The 14,200-nt window shown below is 40.7% G+C and overlaps 1 protein-coding gene across 5 annotated transcripts in view; it reads right to left on the bottom strand.

Moving 5' to 3' along the window:
* Positions 1-14,200, bottom strand: part of APBA2 (amyloid beta precursor protein binding family A member 2) — a 112,422-nt gene that overhangs the window by 25,474 nt on the left and 72,748 nt on the right. For all 5 annotated transcript variants that reach the window (XM_064517484.1, XM_064517486.1, XM_064517485.1 and 2 more), the window contains exons 3-5: positions 8,367-8,447; positions 7,004-7,040; positions 706-851 (exon numbers count right to left, since the gene is read on the bottom strand). In XM_064517484.1, the coding sequence (XP_064373554.1) occupies positions 706-851; positions 7,004-7,040; positions 8,367-8,447 (264 nt within the window). The remainder of the gene's footprint in view (positions 1-705; positions 852-7,003; positions 7,041-8,366; positions 8,448-14,200) is intronic.

Genomic DNA, 14,200 nt, shown 5'->3' on the forward strand with positions numbered 1-14,200 from the left:
CCTCTAGACAATGATTTTTCTTACATGGGTTTTTTTCAAGAATATGCAGTTTTTACTGATTAAATATTTTACTCAATAAGCATATAATTTTTCTAATTAACACTTAAAACTACCTTTGTCTAGCCATCTGCTTAATCCAATGAGGTATTTATAGCAATTCCACAAAAAAATCATAAAAGAAAATTCTCCTACTTGGATTATTAACCAAAAACCACATTTTGCTGCACATCTGTCTGAAGCATTCTATGCTACACTATTTACATGAAAATTGATGACAGTATATGGCACCAAATCCAAACGTGAACCTTCTTGCCCTAAAAAAGTAATATTTGATACATTCAGAGTGATCTCCACAATTTGTAATAAGTTAAAAGATTTAATGACATGACAGGAAAACCCCAGTCAAACAAATAATCTGTGCTTTGCCACTGGAATATTTTCTACTTACAATCTGCAATTTGTCCGTAATACTTAAATTCCTCATACAGCTTTCAAACAATTTCAAATTGCTTCTGGAATAATTTGGATTCTGTTTCTCAGAGATGGTGTAGGTGTTTTAATATTAAGCACTGCAAGGTGGGATGGCATTTAGAGTGCCAGGCTATACTACACTTCAGGATAGGTTTCAAGCTGCAGATCCCCTCGTGTTTGGAGATCAGCTCTCAATGGATCAGAGCGTATGCTACGGACTGTACCAGTCCCTACCTTCACGCGGCTCACTGCCTCCTGGGCCTGCATCATGCGTATATTTTTGGAAGGGTTTCGCTCGGAGAGCAGCTGAGTGGAGCCCAAGTAGTTGGCCGCAAAGATGATCCCATCAATGAGGTCCTCGGGCTCACAGGGCCCTGGAACTGAAGGACATGGCACAGTTACACCTCGCCACGGCCAGCACTGAGACCAACAACTGAATAAAGGGTGTTATGGCTGGAGCAACCTTTTCCTAATGCCTTTTCTAATACTAATTAGAAGAAGAAATTCAGTGCAAAATAAACCGAGTTTTTCCTATAATTATTTCACCAAAACATATAGACCAAACATCCAGTATTCCAGACACTGTGTAATGTTTCAGTTGTGGAATTCTAAAGGAAAACTCTAGGAAACCGTTTGCTGTGCTGCACTGATAAACATGTTGGAATTACTTACCACCTCATAAATGCTCGTAGGCTCCTTTATCATAACTTTCTTAATATTTACATGTATGATTGCTACAATGCCTGAACTAAACTTGTTTTTGAATACAGATTTGTGTTCCCACATTTGCCAAGATATTTGAAGAAGCATACAAACGTTAACTCAGGCAGAAATACTTATTGCAATGGGGACAAAGGTGGACTTTGCTTCAGCAAAGGTCCACCATAAAACTTAACATTTAAGAAAGATTAGGAAATGAGAGACATGAGTAGGTATCTTGATGTTTAGTGATATGCAAGGCCTGAATTTAGGGACTGACAGAGAAATATGGTTGTCAGGCTGGTACAGCTAATACAAACTGAGAAACACACTGTTCAGTACAACAGTTCAGTGCAACATTGACGGGCTAGCAGCGGCACCTGTACAACAGGTCATGCAGCCTTTTCCTCTGAGAGCCGGGCAGTCACCAGGGGCAGTTATGGAAAAGATGCATATGGAAAGATTAAGAAAAATTTGATGCAAGAAAGAGAGGAAAATAGTGAAACTTAAAAAGTCTTCATGTTTTTTTAAATGTAGCCTTGATTCAACAGAATGCCTCTGCATGTGCTTAGTATTAATTACACAGTGACTTTGGTGCAGTTCTCACATTAACTTGTATTTCGCAAGTTGTTCTTCATCCTCTTTGAGGATGAAAAAGAGGGGGCAGGGAGAAGAGAAGATGAATAAAGGATGGTATTTATACTGTACTGGGGCTATGCTCATCCCTTTTATTCAGCTGCTAAGCTTTACATCTAGCTTGATTAGATCAACACTAAAGAGCAGTTGTTCCACAGTTTGGCTCAAAGCCCTTGGCTGTAAATACTCTCTGTTCCCCAAAAGTTTTATAGAAGGAATTTGCTTTGAGCTGTATCAACTTGCCAACACCTTTTCTTGAAGGACATCCATTTCATGTGTGAGGAGGAAAAGGACACTGAATGGAGATGCTAATTAAAAAAAAAGTTTCCTGGTACAGTGGATTTGTTTGACTTCTTTATAATCAATTGAGCGTGGAAGAGTAATATGTGGAGTAGGAAAAATAAATGACATGCTACCTTGATGAAATTCTCTGAAATAGTGCTTTACACATATGTCCCTTAATGAGCACTTCTATCCCTTGTTTTCCTGTTGGAATTTAGACAAACAGTCTTTCAACAGAAAATAAACTTGATTAAAACAACTTTCTTCTTCAGGAAATGCTGCTGCCTTCTACACATCCATGCAGATCTCACATTTGCTTGCTGTAAATGTCAGCCCCCCCAGCAAAACAAACCGGTCTTAGTAATGCAGTAATCAAAGTACATTAAAAAAAAACCAATCTAACAGCCCTACACTCTTCAGAGACCTAACACTAACTAACAACACTTGCACAAAATGGAGCCATTTGTTTTGCTAGGAAACACTGCAGTTTCAAACCTCCAAACGATAGTTATATACAACAGGAGGGCAGATTTTGCTTTCGATCACAATCCAGCAATGATCTGGATCTTCATTACAACTCAGAACAGAATTCTGAGAAATCTGAAATTCCCAGTGTATTGGGAAGAATAAAAGATAGCATGACAATCTCCTCTGAAAGTGTGAGAAACCTCTCTCCACTTAAAATGTGAGAAACCTCAATCAAACCCTTGGGAATCTACTAATTAAACAAGTCACTGAAACTCTTCATGAAGGCCAAGTCTTTCAATATCTCAAAATACCATCCTTATTCTGCAGGGCTAATTGAGTGAATGAAATCAAACAAAATGAAACTCCCCTTGCTATAGCACGTATCCCATTTGCTTAAATCTCTGCACCATTACTTTTTTCAGTAGGTGGATGATGTATTTTATATAGTACCTTTTTTGATGTTATTCAGGTAATGTCTTTTCAGGCCTAAAACTCTCATATGTCGCCACCTCTTTCAGCATGCAACAAAACACAGTAATATTGCATTGTGTGGATACCTTGTTTCAAGAGTAGCAAAGAGGGAAATTAATTAAGGATGTGAATTTAATGTGGATTAGTTAAACTTCATTAGATACCTGCAGCAACACTCTTATCTAAAATTAAAGTGGCTTTAATTTAGTTTACCTTCATTTGCTTCAGGCCAAGTAAATCGGGCTAAATCGAATCAAGGTTGCTTTAACTCTGAAATATGGTTGCCCATGTATTGTTTAAATCAGTTTAACTAGCCTCTTTAACAGTTAATTTAGATTAACTTTCTTGTGTTATTTTTTTGTGTATGAAGCGAAATAAAATTGGAATTCTTGATACAAATTCTTTTACAGCCAGTAATTCTTTTACAGTCTTTTACAGTATGTCAGGCAAAGACCAAAACTCTAACGTATATTGTTGCAGGATCTGCCAGCAAAAAAAAGCTGTGCTGGTTATTTCAAACATATCGGTCCCTTAGTCTACTTCATTTCCATCTCAAAAGCTCGTTATAGCTGTGCTTTTTGCATCTTTGAGAAAGACCTTTTTTTGTGATTTCCAAACCACTACGAGGCTATGTCAAAGGCACTTGCCTTTCGAAGACACAACTTCAGAGATATTTGTATGCATACATATACTGTTGGCATCTCAGAGCATGAAACAGTAATTCTCACCCTACCTCAGGGTCTGTGAAATTAGTGAGTGTTACAAAGGGAATGAGGAATTCTTCTCGTATCTTGGCAGTTTTGTGACAGCAAAAGTGTTTTTTTTAACTAATTTGTCTTTAAAACTTCTTGAAAATGGAAATAACCTGGGATTTTAAGCAATTTTATTATCTTAGGATTTTATTTATTTGGATTCTTTAAAGTCTACTTTTTTTTGATATAGTCTCACTATCTCTTTACAGCATTAGCAAGTCATTTTTGCAGAATCATTATACCAGCAACAAATCCTGGCAAACTGCACAGCTTCCAGAACAGCATTTTAAAATGCTTATAGCAGTAGCTAATACAAAAAGCTGAAAGCATGCTGGGCAGAAAACATTTCCAACATACATTTCCCATCATGAAGGAAATGGAAGCAACTGTCAGGTAAGATAAAACATCTGTTGGGAGGATGTAAGGAATGGTATTGAAAATTGCCAGGGTCAAGCTGGGTTACCCAAGGTTTTTTTTCTTTTTTTTTCTCTCCCTTTCTGTGACAGCTTTAAATAATATAAAAATGCAGACTTGGCTGAGGTCCCAGTTCATCAGAGCACTTAAGCATGCCCTTGACAGTAAGCAAGTGTAAGGTTTACTGATGAGGAAGGGAACAAGAAATAAATACATCTGAAAGTTGAAGATGAGTTTGGCTTGAACACAGACTGGGATTTTGTGTTGGGTATTGATATTTAGAAATTAGATAACTGCTTCCGAAAAATTTACCTGTAAATTTCTGCAATATCCTATCAATGTAATAGAGGTTACTTGATTTTCTGCTGATCTATTAATGGAATAAGCATACATTAAACAGATTTCTAGATCAGCAGACTATGTCAGTATACTACCTCTAAACATTTTTAAATTATTTTTTGTATTCATAAAATAAGAAAAAGAATACTCATTCAATAACTCAGCATAACTGAATTTAAAAATCTCTTAGGGGGTTTTTGGTTAACATGTGCTTTTTAGATAAATATATTTAAGGGTCAGACAGCCTTTAGGGACTGCGCTCAGAGCACAGAAGCACTTTCAGCTTGCTGCTGAGCAGCCTCACGCCCCACGAAGTCCCTGAGCCCTCAGGGTGCCGGCGCTGCCGGATGAAGACTTTGCATTAGCAGGAAACAAACGGACACAGGACACACGTCACCGTGCAGCGTGCCTCTGTGCCGCTTCCATATTTCGGCTGCTTTGTCTATTCCACCGTGGTTGTGACTGTGCAGGGGAATTGGACTTGTGGTGACAGGCCAAAAAGAGACAGGAAATGGGCCACAACCCCTGAACACAGCACTAATTACCACTACAAGCCTGTAACAGTACTGCTACTGAAACAATTATAATAGCAAATAGCAATTATGATAACAGTTATAATAGCAAAGGGACACATTCCCAGTATTTTTATGCCTGTTTTTATGTCCATACTTCATATGCAAAAATATCGTGCATTCATACAGCTGTAAATATAGCTCCTGTAGTTAAGGAGCCTTGCTGTAAGCACGTGCTTGTGCAGCTAAATGCTGACCAGAATACAGTTGTGGTATCTCCATCAAAGCTCAGCGAAGAACAGGCAAACACACAGCGTTAGCTGGCAGACGCTTTTCTTACATTCAGTGGGGCCCTGTTCCCTTTGAGACTCTAAGTACAAATTAATAATAAAAACTGTGTTTTTTCTTTGGATTCACAGAGCAGTGTTATTACCTATCACAAGCTCCTGATGAGCTATATACTTCCTTATATTAGAAAATGCTATATAATATCTGCAATAGAAAGAAAACAATAGACAGCTTACCCTCTCATACTATGCTATTCAAGAAAAAAAATCAGAAAAGGAAAATGATTTAACAAAAAAAAATGTTTCATGCTATCTTAAAGGGTACCTGTCCCATTTCCGACAGAGGACTAGTGAAGTGATTTTCAGAAAAAGACATCACCTTTTTATCCCGATAAAATGAAAACATTTGATTTTATCTGCAAGCGCTGAGAAGTGTTACTTAAATTTTCTAGCTTTTTTTTTTTAAATTGCTCCAGTCATGCTGCCTTCCCTTTACTGTTGTCCACTCTACAATCAGTAGCTGCTTATTACAAAGGATCAGGTTTCTTTCTTGACTCTTCTGCCTCTGGGGAATGTATTTAATTTACCTCTATTTAGGGCCTGTTAGCCAGTACATGTCAAGTGTTATATGTAATTTCCTTCAGATGTCAATCTAAGAAAAGGGGGCAATCTTTGAACTTTCCATTTGCTCTGGCTCTTGAAGGAAATGACTGAAAAGAGAAGCTGCTAGTCAAGCTGATGAGATCAGGGAATAAGGGAAAAAATGTATTGAACAGGTGTATTATTCTAAATGGCAGTAAGGTTTTTCTCGAGGTGGGCATTAGAAATCAAATTTTTAACATTCATTTATTGTTCCCATCGCAGGGAAAAAAGTATGTCAGGGCAGGTGAAAGGGGCCAGATCTCTAGCAGTTCCCCATTGCCTTTGCTCATTTTGTGGTGTAGACACTTCCTTTGTAGAAAGAGCTGTATGTATTTTCCCCATACAGCGTTCTTCAATCTCCCCTGCACTGCTATTACATGTTTTCTTTCTGTTTGGAGAAAAATATTTTAGGTCAATTTATTAAAGCAAGGAGAAAATGGACAGAGATTAAATGGGATTATACTGAAAAATATTAACATTCTTTGATCCATAGACAACTGAAGAAACACATAAACACATGGTTCTGCTAAAGAGAGGAAAGTATGTTCCCCATTTTCTCCATTTTGGATCACCAATTTTTTTTTAGATGAAGAGATCCTCTAGGTTTGTGCCTACAGCTGGGATTCCCAGGCTGCAATACCGGTACCCCTTGCAGACGACCCGGGGCTGCTCTCAACAGCTGAGTGACTCCCTCCTGCGCACCGTGCTCCCCGATAAATATCGATACGCACCGTCGTAAACCGCCCCTCTTACCCCCTTGAACCCCCGTCTGGGTCGGTAGCTGTCTCCATCTCCACTTTAATCCTTCCCAGAGCTCCTCCTGCTTATCGCCACCAGCTTCCCATTGCCACGGGGGGGATGAAAGTGTTACATGCTTCTACATATGATATATGCTGAACAGAAATAGTTTTTAGTTGTTTATTTAATAAACTTTTCAGTGACTAGTTTTTAGAATTTGACTCCTTTAAAATATATTAAAAGACTTGCTTCTGTTTTATACTACTTTAACTAGGAACCATGTAAAACTTACCATCAACAAAACTTGGAAATGAAGACACTTTCTTTGTCTGTTAGGAAATAAAAATAACATATGGTATAAATGTAACAAAATCATTTTCACGAACCGAAGTATAATTCATATTATATTTAAACAGCTGAGCACTGTTTAAAAAATCTTCACTTTTCTCTGCATAACTTCTGCATAGCCGCTATACAGATAGCATAGCATAGTGAAGAATATTATGTCATAGTAATTAAGTACAACCTGTAACCCAGCACTTTTTGCCTGAAATCTCACAGCATTTCAAGTAGGTACAACCGCACAAAACGTCAGCTGGGGCAGGGGGCCCAGAGGGTGAAGGGAAGAAAACGCAAGTGAGCCGGGAAGTCGGTGCCAAGCGAGCAACGCCAGCTGCACTTCGTGCGCCAGATCACACTGCCTATTAATCATTTCCCAAAATTACGAGGAAGAACAACTGACAACATTTCGCAAAACGAGAGTCTCGGTCAGTGCATAAAAGCTGCCCCGGCTGTAGCCCGTGCGGCTCCCGCGCAGCAGGGCCGGGGCAGCGCTCGGCGAAGCCGCCCAGCCTCGTCCTACGGCAGCCTCCTCAGGCGCTGCTGGGTCCGGGAAAGGGGCTGATTTCCCCATTATGGGAAAAGGCTTCCACAGTGTGCCTCCTCATCAATGTTACAGGCTAAATATGTGGCATGTTTTTGAGATATCAGATGTGCCCTTTTAAGCCTGGATTTCATTTCGCTTTGTGTAGCCTCCAGCACAACCTCATCCTGCATCCTTAGACGTCTTCTCTGCCCCAGCCTCCAGCGACACAGGCAGGGCTGCCTGTCGCCCTGCCCTCCCCACAGCCGACCGAGCAGGGACCCGTCTTGCCCCAGAGGCCTCAAAGGGCTGTGACTCACTCGAGCCCTCGGCACCGAATGATGTGCTGACACTAGGGGTTATTCAAAGAGAGAGTATTCCTTTGAGAATTCAGCAGTCCTTTGGCTTCAAATAATAACGTTACACACACACGCACGCGCACACACGCACACACACGCAAAGATGCAGCAACCCATTCCTTTTCGATGCTGCTTTTACTCTCCAGTAATCCAAAAGAGAATTTCTGAAATCGTCTCCCTCTTCTTCGTGTCATCAGAGCATTTCAGGCCCGAGCACGTGCTGGGGGCAGCCACAGGGAATGACTGTGGCAGCAGCTGAGTCCTGGGCACAGTTCGAAGGCTCTTAGCTACGCGCACGCCTGGAGTTTACGGCCAGGTCAGGAAAAGAAACAGCGCCTAAGGACGGGTGTGAGAGCGCTGACGGTGAGGGCCTCCCCGCCCCCCGTCCAAGCCTGACCCGGGACACAGGCAGCCCAGCGGTCCGGGGCACCTACCTCGGGAGTGTTGTTGTTATCTATCGGCCCGTTGAGGTCAGAACGTTGTTGCTTCCTGGGCTGCTCTAAACCATTGCACATCTATGAGAAAAGAGAGAAAGACTTTCAAAGCCTCTTGTCTTCTGAAAAGGTCAAAAGCAAAGCACAGATTTCAGGGGAAGTCAATGTCACAAAGGTAGTCAGAACTTTTGCACCAGAAAATGTTATTTTAACTGAATAAATTCAAAAAAATTGTATAGATTTCAACAAAAAAATATTCTGCGGAAAGATTAAATTACGTTCAGAAAATTTGAATAAAAATTCATAATATTTTAACATACGAAATATTTATTATTTTCTTCATTATTTTATGACGGAACTAGTTTGTCATGAAGCTGCTTTGATCATATCTGCCTGTGTGGTTATTTATTTGCAACCAATATTCATTAAAAATACTGAAATATCATAAAGTGATGTAACAGTCGAAATAAATAGTCTATTTTAGTTTTACTGAGATTCATATCAAAGTGTTGAACTGGTTATTTATAGTATAAGATCTACTTTGATGTAAATAATAAGGCGTTTCCATTATCATTAAGTAGCAGTTACACTAATGAGTGTATTTCGATGAAAATTTTTCATGCAAAATGAAAACAAATACCTAACTGTTCAAATTTTTCACAAACCAGAAAGTTAGAATTTTTTCATGTGTTCATGCTCCATACTGGACAAAATCAAAATAGTGTGAATAGGCACATCGAATCTGGAAAAACAAATCCTAAATCTGTTCATAGGATGTCTGTCTGTGGGCGATACCGCATGGCATCGCCTTCCTTTTAGGCCAAGCAAATCCACAGGATGCTGGCAGCCCAGCTGCTGCTGAAGGAAAATACAAAACCTTACATCAGAAAAACACTGAGGCAAACTTCTGAGCGACGCAGCGCTAGCCCCAGCACTCAGCCCCGGTGCTCTCAGGGGCAGAACTCCCGGCCAAACCCGGGGCGGGCGGGAGCACGCCGGTGGCTGGCGCAGAGCCGGCGTGTGCTCCGTGCGTACCGAGAAAGGGATGCTGTCATGACTCAGAGTTCTACTGTTAGAAACCCGGATAACCGAGTTTATTCTGGGACAGATTTCCTCTACGGTTTAGGACATTTCACTTTCCTTTTTTCTCAATTTCCCCTCTACATGTGAAAGAAGAATGCCTAACTCCCACTGCCATTGCAAGGCTTCACAAATAAAATCTTGTATTAATCTTACAACTGTTGTGCAAATGCAAAATACTGAGCCAGTGCTGTTATTTCACGAGATCAGTGTGAAAGTTACCTGTGGACATAACTCCTTCCCTCTGACTTTCAAATGCAATGTGCAGCTACAGATCAGAGAGTCGCATGTTCCTCTCCAGCTAAATCACTGCCTCCAGTAGCGCTCAGTCAGCTCAGTGCAACGTGCTAAGGAAGGAGGCACGTTACCGCTATTAGCTCAGTAATGCTAATTCTCAGGAAAGGCAACATGCACAAAGCAGAAATTCCCCTCAGTAATAAGCATGGTTTTAGGAAAGAAAAGACCACCTGGGCTATGACACACAGAGTACCAAGGCTTGGGGGACCGCTGACGAGTGCCCGGTATAGGTGGTTGTAGTAGCTAAGCAGCGTACTACATCCCTTCACACCTGTAAATGCTATTCTGTTTGACACAAGAGAAAGCTAATTATATTTCATGGCTAAACTAATATGGAGCAATATGTGTTGATGTGCAGTGAAACACATTAATGTGGATAAACAAATATCCATAGGTTTTTTTAATAACACAAGCATAATAATGATAAGTTATTCCCTAAAATAGTAGGATTAGATCAAGCACGCTTTAAGCAGGTAAAATGATATGGCTATAATGAAGACAGATTAATTGGTAAAGAGTGACAGCAAATATGTTAACTCCAGTATATACAACAGAATTTTAATACTTTCAAAGCTCTGTCAAGGCTGATTATCACACACTTGACTGAACTGAAAATGCACCTGCACATCAAGAAAGAATTGGTTGACTGGTTTAGTAAGCACACCCTGCAAGCTGTAAACATTACTGAAACGTGTCTCTGTCACAGAAGTTATATATAGATGTACTCATTCAGCTTACGTACTTACGATCCCTGGGGATCCTAAAACCAATTATGCTTTCTGGTAGTAGTTGCATATGTAATTCCATATAGTCATAATGTAAAATATAACTAAACATTTGGATGACATTTCATTTTTGTGTTATTTATAGCAGCAATTTACTGGAATTGCTATTTTCAGAAAGACTTTATGAATACATAAACAGGCTTGTTTGTTGTTTTCTAGTCACATATGTAGCATACATGTTACTATCATGTGTTTAGCTCCAAGGCTATGAGCGAGGTCTATGCAGAATCCATGATGAGTTGAGATCCATCACATCACCTCTACAAGGAACAGCATAAATGTTTTTCACTTACTACTTGGCTTCTCTATATGATGGCAAAGTTTTTTTTCCAAGTTTCTTCTATGCAATTAGGAGCCCCACTCTAATCAGACAGACCCACAGGTACACAGAATTCCTCCCTTCCTTTCATGCACATCTACACACACCAAAATGTTCCATCTCTGGCAGATACTTTGCTCTTAAGAAGTGTATCGACAGGGTTGGGTGGGTGTGACTGAGAGCACTTCCTCCGAAAAACAGTGTAATCTTGCATCCTTGAGGTCCTCTTAGCTTTGCAGCGTGCTGCTTCCCATGTCCCTTCAGCAGCAGCATGAAGTAAGGACGAGTCAGTAATGGGAGCTGGACCAGTCTGAGACCTTCTGGGCTCAACCTTTTCCTGCAAATAAGTGGGCTGTTAAAATGACTCCTTGCAAAATAAGGGTTGAGATGCTGAAGAAACACCTGTTTACTTCTTAAAAAGAAGTAAGAGGAGGAGGACTTCCTTTTCTTTTCATAAGACTTAGGGTATTTGATGTAGATGTCAGAGGAGAAACAATGCGGGAAGCGCAGAGTAGACGTGTCTGCACCTCCTGTGTGCAGTTGCATGTCCAATAGCGGTGTGTGCATGGAAGGAGATGCCTTCAGAACAGGGATGAAGGGACTCCTTTCAGGTTCCGTTGTGGACCCATTTTTAGAAAGCACAGATTGCGATATCTAGTGTGGGCTGGAAGCTGGTTCATGCTCCCCGATGATCTGACCAATGTCAAATAAATTATCTTAACTGATGCTTGTTTTCTTCACATTTTCTTATAGAACTCCCAGTTTATATTGTTGTTGTAAGTAAGTGTTACAATAGTTAGAAAATCACATTTGAGAGAAATATTTGTAAGGTTTCAAAAACTGAAGAGAGACTGTTTTTTTCCCTTTGTCACTAACCATGCGGCATCATGCTCAGCCTGAATAGGAGACACCTGAGGACTACCAACATGCTGATGGTGCCAGTGTTACCAACACGTATGCCCCACAGCAAGCCCTGGGGGCAGCTGGAAATGCCACTTTTAGGTGTTGAAGGTCGCTGGAGGCCTTTAGGCCTTCCCAGCCCAGGTGCTCTCATGCCCCTCCCAGGCTCAGATCACAGAGCCACAGCCCCTCACCCAGCTGGTTGCTGTTGTGAGCTATTTAACACCTCTATTTAACACTGGTTCCCCTCTGCAGTATCTCCTTGCAGCTGGGGCTTGTGATTTTTGCCTGCAATTGCTGGGATGGTCATGATGCCAGCTCAAAGAAAGGGCTCTTCCCTCCTGGAGAACTTCTGCTGTGAACAAGCAGGTTGGTTTGCCCTTTCTTGACTTATTATTTGGGGTATGATTTGTTTGATGGGGGACAAAAAAATGAGCTTTTCTTCAGAGTTGCTAGTGCTTTTGGTACAGGGTTGGTAAGTGCACTGAGCCTGGCTCAGAGGTGTGGTCAGGTTTTATTACTGTGTTGTAAGGGCTTGAATAATTTGGTTTGAAACCCGCATGTGCTAATCTTCTTGCAAGTGATGCTGTTCATTTTATGAAATAATGTATTCAGAAGCTAATCTACCTGCTTATGTATGGTGATGCCCACCTTGAAGGCTGCTTTGGTTTTTGAAAGAGAAGTGCTCTGGGTAGGTTCCAGTGAGAGCTTGGCTGGGCCATGGGGTTACCTGGTGCATGAGGAAGCCTACAGGCTGAAGGAACTGGTCACCTGGGTTTGCTGCCCCTCTCCCTGGAACAAGGGTGGAGCAGATCAGCAATGGCAGGTTTGTCACTTAGGGACAAGACTTCAGTTGCCAGTTTCAGCCTCTGTAATCTTTATCATGGGTTTCTGAAGATGGTTTACCATTGGACTGTGTTTTCTGCTGATATTAAAATACTGATGTGTTTCTATAGAGAAATGTCAAGGTGCAATAAGTTATTGTCTTGATTCAAGAGGTGGTAACCTGGTAACAACACTTTGTGATGGTGATACTATTTCTATTAAGCAATTTGATTGAAATAACTTCTCTTGTGGATGCTGGAGATGTGCTGAGAACTCCTTAATATGCCCTTACTGGGCTGCTGCATTGGTTATTAGCAGTAATGTGCTATTGTCAGTGGGAGCAATCTGATCCAGCAAATACACTTACAAACAGATCAGATCAGGGTGGTTCTTCATTAGCTGAAGGATTTCTGGTTTTAATTATTAGAAGAAATGGCCAGGCTTCAAACCTCACTGACTCAGAGATTACAGTACTTTTATTGGATACTAGTAGTAAATATATGCTCTTTGAAAGCCACAACTCAATTTCTTTATAAGATGGGAATGGTTTCCTTGTTCTGGAAACCAAGGATTTGAATCTATAATTCTGGAGTATAAATTCACAGTCTCTTCCTATTCCCTTGTACCTTCTCGACCTGCAGTGCTGTCAGTGTCTTGGGCACAACTAGCTTTTCCTGCTCAGTGGAAGTCTTGGACATGAGGCACAGGAAAGATGGGCGGGATCCCTTCCCTAACCTCCCTGCTTGTACAGAGTGAGGCTGGCATGACAGCACATATGTGGTGGTTTCTTCCCATACCTTGACAGTGAAAACTTTACTGATAAAGGACTTAATTTCAAATGGACCCCATATCAGTTCTCATGTACTGAAGTTAAGCATCTGTTCACTAGCTATGCTCAAACAGGGCACTTAAAACCTTGATGGTTTAAATTGTCTCTGGATCACCCCGGCCATATCGTAACCTTTGTAAAAATCCTCACAAAAATTCCCTTCAAGAATGATCTATCCTTAGATCATGCAGTTTAAAGAGAGATTAACACTTTGCCTCAATACTGCCCCAGCAGAGGCAATTCAATTTTTTAATCTTAATACAGTCATTTTTCACACTTAAGTGGCTTATAGAAACTGTATTCCTGCTCAGAACCTCGCTAGGCTGCTGCATCAGCCTGGCACATTAAAATAGGTTTGTTATTTGCTCTCTGCCACTAAACTTCTTCTCAAAGTTAAGAGACAGCAGAAGAAAAAGCCAGTGGTGCTCAGAGCACAAGGAATACGTGCAGTGCAAACATGCACGTTGTGCTCTGCCCTGCAAACGCAGCAGCCAGAGAAGCTGCTGTCATGAGAAGATGCAAGAAAAGGCACTTGCCATAAAATGTTCATTGTTCATTTGTGCACGAGCACGAATGCAAAGTGATGGTCCTTGAATACTGAATTTCATTCTTTCTGTGCCCTTGCTGGTTGGAACATGTCTACACCGCTGTTGAATACTCTTTCCCTATGCAAAGGTCTTCATAGAAAATAAAACTGAAAAGCATCATAATAATGCTACAGATAAAAATAGACTGCTTTTGATAAAACATCAGCTCCTATTTACTACCTCAGTTTAAGTATCTTACTAAGTTAGGTAAG

The sequence above is a fragment of the Dromaius novaehollandiae genome, chromosome 10 (genome assembly GCF_036370855.1).
Source record: "Dromaius novaehollandiae isolate bDroNov1 chromosome 10, bDroNov1.hap1, whole genome shotgun sequence".
Lineage (NCBI taxonomy): Eukaryota > Metazoa > Chordata > Aves > Casuariiformes > Dromaiidae > Dromaius > Dromaius novaehollandiae.